This window comes from Halichoeres trimaculatus, unplaced genomic scaffold (assembly GCF_033239565.1).
Source record: "Halichoeres trimaculatus isolate MK-OKI-2021-1 unplaced genomic scaffold, fHalTri1.1 fHalTri1_scaffold_6, whole genome shotgun sequence".
Classification (NCBI taxonomy): domain Eukaryota; kingdom Metazoa; phylum Chordata; class Actinopteri; order Labriformes; family Labridae; genus Halichoeres; species Halichoeres trimaculatus.
Window position 1 is genome coordinate 18,154,736 of NW_027437184.1, and position 5,924 is coordinate 18,160,659.

The 5,924-nt window shown below is 39.3% G+C and overlaps 1 protein-coding gene across 1 annotated transcript; it reads right to left on the bottom strand.

Annotated features, from left to right (window-relative positions):
• Positions 1–317: 317 nt before the first annotated feature.
• On the bottom strand, positions 318–4,956 carry angptl5 (angiopoietin-like 5). Its single transcript, XM_074672809.1, has 8 exons — positions 4,585–4,956; positions 3,484–3,652; positions 3,088–3,191; positions 2,898–2,991; positions 2,318–2,421; positions 2,121–2,241; positions 1,001–1,186; positions 318–907 (listed from the first exon to the last, which is right to left on the bottom strand). Exons 1-8 carry the CDS (start codon positions 4,639–4,641, stop codon positions 588–590), a joined length of 1,155 nt encoding a protein of 384 aa, XP_074528910.1. The 5' UTR covers positions 4,642–4,956; the 3' UTR covers positions 318–587.
• Positions 4,957–5,924: the final 968 nt, after the last annotated feature.

Sequence of the window (5,924 nt, forward strand, 5' to 3'; positions counted from 1 at the left end):
TAATCTCCTTAACACTTTCAAAGGATGTGAGATAAAGATCTAAACCCGATTCAGGTTGGCAGATAATCACAGAGCAAACAAGATACACACTCACACCAATGTGGCAATTTAGAGGGACCAGTCAGCCTGGAGAGCAAGTTTTTGGACTAACTCCACTTAAAGAGACTCCTGTCCAGTTGAGGAACTTAACCAGGAAACTTTTTTTTAGCTGTGAGGCAGAAGCGCTGACCACTGCACCACTGTGCAGCCCAAAGTTAGCATGATAAAAATAATAATAAAGAAAAAAGGACTTCTGCAAGATATTTCATAGACATGCTTTTAATTTCAGAACACAGTATGTAGATCTGTATTCCACTTGGTGATCACTACCATTTTTGTTGTTGTTGTTTTGCTGTTGGTGTGTTTTTCTACTAAACAGTATTATTATTACAGGTATTTTTGTCCTCATTTGGAAAAACTTGGAGTCCTTTTAACTCTTTATACAGTCTGAGTAAAACTCTGAGTCGTACAAAGATCCAGTGGAACTTATTCCAATAATGCCTTTTTCTTTGCTCTCAGTATTCTCATCCTTCACCTCTTCACTTCTGTCAGTTGTTTGTTGCAATCCTCCTGATCTTCATGGTGACAGATTTGATTTTGTGAGGGATCCCGTTCTGTCTCCACGTGTCCCACAGGATGTGCGTCCTCTGCCCCTGGTTCAGTTCTGCATCTTCAGGAGAGCCGTTGAGGTTTGCAAGGCCACATTGGTTGAACCACCATCCTGTGTGGTTTTGCAGAGCACTGCAGCTCTCCACTGTGCGGTTCTCTAGGGAGCAGAAAGGATTGCAGCCGTCGTTGTCCACATCTGAAGCGCTGAATGGAGCTGTGTCTTGGTTCTGCTCCTGCTCGTAGCCTCTGAAGGCATCACCTGAACAGAAACAACCACACATGTACAGAGCATTGGTCTATAGTCTGAGTATAACACTGTGTTCAGAGAAAAGGGAAATATTCTGTGTCTTACCTGCACTTCCTGCATATCTGCCCAGGTGTATACTGAAGAACTGGGCTTCAGAGTCCAGCCGGAAATCATCATATGCTGCATAAGAGGTGACGTCATCACTGGAGACCAGAGCAATGTGAAGCTGGAACCGGGTATCCTTCTGGTTTACTAACTGATACACCTTCTTCAGACCCAGCCAGTGTTCTCCTAGACCATCATGGAAGAAGAGAGTACTGTCACTATGATTAATGGTTAAGGAAATTAATACCTTTTTTTTTTTAATTCTCCAAAGGGAGCTACTCAGAAAGCTTAATGTTTATAAATTAAATAGATTCCATGAGAGGTTTTCAAAGGGGTTTAATAATTTGGTGTGTGAAACTGATTAATACTTGAACTCTAAGCAGAAATTGAGAATTTAAAAATCTAATAAATATTTGATGCAGTGTTTTACTTCTTCATTAGACACAAAGTGACATGTTGTTAACAGAAAATAGTTATAGAGTACTATAATTTGACACTTTCTGACTAAGAATACAATGGTAGCACTTTAAATAACTAACTAAATAAATGTTTCATGGAATTTGACTGTGTATCTATCTGACAGGAATACCACTGGCCTCATGCATTCATCTCTTACAAAAACCAAATCTTTTATGCCATGGTCAAACTTTTGGCTTCTTTTCACACCCCTGATAGCAACCAATTAGAGCAAAGGCTCCACCCAGTGCTCAATGTGGGAATTACACGAATCTACAAACCTTAATTAACAAATTGTACAAATGCTGGCAGCTACAAAGTGGTGTACTCATGGTGGATTAAGATGAGAAAATACTTCTGATTTTGACTAGTTGTTGGGTCATTAATTTGAAATTAACATAGAAGAGCACTGTCAGGAGCTGATCTTTTTGTTAAACGTTTGTGTGATTTGATGCTACAAACAAAGATTAAATAAAAAAAAAAAAAAAAGACAAATTCTCTAGCCTTTTATCTGATTCTCAGCCTCTTCATTACAAAGACTCTCTCCCAAATGCCCAATCAAATGAAGGCAAAAGCTTAAAAGATTTATTTAGTAAAAGAAAAGAAAAAAAAACCCCATCTTTTTAGGTGTTAAGTTGAGTGGTGTAAAGTAACTTTATATGACCTGCAAGGTTTCCAAATCCATCAGCATAATCATCCCAGGGTCGTTTAAAGTCAGTCAATCCATCAGTCCTGCGCTGCATCACCGTCCAGCCACCTCCCATGTAATCCATCTCACAGAAGACCTGCAGCACACATCAGGTTTAAACTGATGATTGGTGATTAAATCACTAACATGAAGTGATTAAATTATTTGCGTACCTCAAACGAGGAGTCTGTGTTCTCTGGATGGACAATGTAGATACCACTGGGGATCTTTGGGACAACTGACATCAGACTCTCCTTGATATCACTGCAATCTCTTCCTAGTAAGGGGAAACATATTCAGTTCTTCATCAGGAAGAAACGTAAAGCTCACAAAAGCAGCTTCTGTTGACAAAGGAGTGGCTGCTTATCTGGTGTCCAGTAATTTTTCCACCATGCAAAACAGTATTTTAGTGTTATAGTGTGGCCTAATGATTAAACTGCACTATGTTTTCTGTTGAATGGAGGGGATCAAAATAAATCATTTCCTCCACACATATTATTTTCTATCATAGTCTGGCACTGAAACTTTGTAGATGAAAGCATGCGTGACATTGTGGTGTTTGAAACTTGGCTGAGAGTTTAACAAGGCAATGTTATTAAGGTAAACACGTAAATCCTGAAGCAATCTGGTAGAAAAAAAAAACCAGAAGAAAAAAAACGAGTTTATGTTTTAAGTAACTATTTATCTAGACTCCAATCAAGAAGAAAATATTAGAGAAAAAAAAGAAATCCTGAGTGTTGGTGTGTAAATTACCGTGGGATTGCACAGGTTTCATGGAGTACATCTCTGTGTTGCTTCTTTGAACCTCAAAGCTGAGCGCCTGCACTTTGGTCATCAGCTCTGTTACCTGAAAAGGTGACACTACTGTACATGCAGCCAGCCAATCAGATACTTAAGAATTGTTTTACTGAGAGAGATGAAGAAGAAGAAGACTTCACTGTACCTGGCTGCTGAGGATGTCCAGGGCTCTCTGCTGCTCCTCCAGCACATCCCTCATCAGCTTCCTCGTGCTGCGTCCAAACGCTAACAGAGACTGCTGCAACTGACCTGAGTCACCACACACACAACGATGTGTTTTTAAATTCTTGAGAAGTCACCACGATACGCCTTACTGTAACCATCATAGCTCAGTAAACAGATCCTTCAATTTGATACCAGTTTGTTATTGTAAAAAGCAACCTAACAGTTTGTTTTGGAGAACTGCCTGAATGTCCCCACAGTGCTCAATTATATTACAGTAACATGGTTCTCTCATATAAAGCAACACAGCACACATACTGTATACACATTTAAACTTCAAGATGGCTTTATTTATTTATTTATTCATTTATTTATTTACCACAGATTGAATGTTTCTCATCTCGCAGCAGCTTAACAGTGATGTCACATGGGATGGAGCACGAGTCCCAACCTCTGGCCCCTCCTGGAGGTTTCTGGTTTTTGACCGGAGCATCAGAGAACCCTGCATTGACGTCTGATTGGTTTAAATGCTTGGTGTTTCCAGTGTCCTAGCAATAAACAGAGAAATTCAGTGACAGCATAGATTATATTAAAAAAAAAAAAAAAAAGCAAGGTGACATGGCAGCTCCCCAAAATGAAAACAAAACACTGAGAGCTCCCCCTACTGCCTGGTTTGACATTGGTCAAAAACTCCTCTTCAGATGGGTAGGACTATAAAAAGACTGTAAAACTAAATAACTTGTAAAATAAGTTTAAGACTGATAGAGAAAAAGCTACTTTAATGCAGATTGGTAGCAGAGGCGCTGTTTTGTCATGTTTTCAGGTGATAAATGAAGGTAAGCGCACAGGTAAGTGTTGGTACATTGCAGTGTAAGTTTCACATAATATTCTAGGAGAGTCAGGCTCACTTTTTATCAAACCACTGATTTCTGTCTGATTATCTTAGTGAGGGACATGTTTTCATACTCTTACACAAAATCAACCATTGAGATTTCTGGGGAAGCGGACCTCAACAGACGCCCCGCTGAGGGGTGCATCGGGATCAGAGTTCAAATCAGAGTTAAAAATACACAGCATCTTTTCCTTCTTTTGGTTATTGTCAGGGATAGAAGTGAGAAGAAATCATTCAGTAATATTTATCTCTTAAAAGTTGTTTAACAACAATAAAAAATAAAGCTTATTTACAGAATTAATACTGTACTGTGAAAATTTTGTTGACAAAGTGTAATTGTTTGCTCAATCATTGAGTTCAAGTTTTTTTTTTTTTTTTACGTGAAGTATTATTACATTACAACTACCATCTTTGATTACATCAGCTTTTTTTTTTCATATAAAGCATGGGCTTTTGCCAAAATGAGGAGAGCATTTCAGATTTTTTTCTTCCTCAAATTTGAAGGGAACTTCCAAATTATTCCCTTAAATAAATCTTATTTTTAAACTTGATTATAAAACATTTATGAATGCATTATATCATACGTACTGTGGAGGAGAGCAGATGAGGCAGAAGCAGGAGGAGGACAGTTGTTTTCCACATCATGTCAGTGACGTCTGACTGTGATTATTTCCTGAACTCCACTCCGTCACCAGCAGCCACTCTTCAATTTTCCACAGAGTCTGCTCTTTTCCTTCACACGTCCATCCTTCTCATCTACCAAGCTCGAGTCTGCATCTGCTGCTGCCTCTCAGATGTCAAATTTCCACCTCGGTGCCTCCCTTTCTCCTCCTCCAACAGTCACTCCCACTTTTTCTTGTAAAATTCCTGTGACAACAGGTCAGATTTGTAAATGGTTAGGGTGATAAAAGTTTGGTTTATTTCTGGCAAAGTGCTGAATGTGCTGATTCAAAAGTTGTGGTCAGGAGTGATTACCTCCCCCCTTATTGTTTCTATTACCAGCCATTGTTTTTGTTGTTGGAGGTTTTATTCTGCCGTCAGCATGAGAAACAGATGTGGAAAGGGAAGTGGGCAGGTTGTGTTTCATGAAGGAACACTTTCGCTCTTGGTCTTGTCTTTGCGTGGGAGCTGCAGCTTAAAGCAGCATGTTCTCCCCCTGGTGTTAAACCTTTCTTCTCTTCCCTACCGATCACTGACTCATACATCTAAAACCAGCCTCCCACAGGGTCAGACCAATTACTTCAGTTAACTGGGCAGTCAAGCAGTGAGGGAAGTAAAAAGGATAAAGGGCAGCGGCAGCACATTTCAGTTGAGGGTCCAGCTGGAGCCTGCTGATCTGTTGCTCCCCTGAGAAAAAACAAGTTTGTGGTAAAAACCAGGATAAGATTTGCTGTTGTTCTGAACCTGTGTGAGTTTACAGCCATGGTTGGTCAGTCAGAGGAATGTGGACAGCCTGGTGACGCTGCCTTGGGGCCCCCACATCTGTCCCATGTTACAGAGAATACTCATGTTAAGGACACTTGAGACTGTTTGCTAACTGTTTATTTTATTTTATTGCAAAGGATAAAAACAAAACAGTTCAAAAGATAAAAAAGATATCTGGAAAAGGCTATATATGATAACTTTAGAGTTACATTTTCATATCAAATGTCTTTAGACAGGAAGGAAATTGGTTGTAGAAGAAAAGTTTTGGAGGCACACAGAAATCCTAACTTCATATGGGTTTATCAAAATACTCTCACTCCCCCCTTTAAGATGATTTAATTAATCATTACTGTGGTTTGAAATGGAAAAAACAGTTGTTTTGCACTTTGGTTTTAGCCTTTGGAAATGAGAAAGGGGACATGGATTTGTGTGATGTCCAGAAACTTGCTTTTCATTAAAAGAGGATTACGCTTACCTGGAGAAAAAAGGAGAAAGAGCAGTGA

What these genes read in the sequence shown, in the direction of transcription:
- angptl5 (XM_074672809.1), bottom strand. Translation starts at nt 4,641, where the DNA reads ATGATGTGGAAAACAACTGTCCTCCTCCTGCTTCTGCCTCATCTGCTC. An exon ending in TGAGAAACATTCAATCTGTG is followed by an intron (nt 3,192 to 3,483) that starts GTAAATAAATAA and finishes GTGGTGACTCAG; the next exon opens with GTCAGTTGCAGCAGTCTCTG. An exon ending in GAAACCTGTGCAATCCCACG is followed by an intron (nt 2,422 to 2,897) that starts GTAATTTACACA and finishes TCCCCTTACTAG; the next exon opens with GAAGAGATTGCAGTGATATC.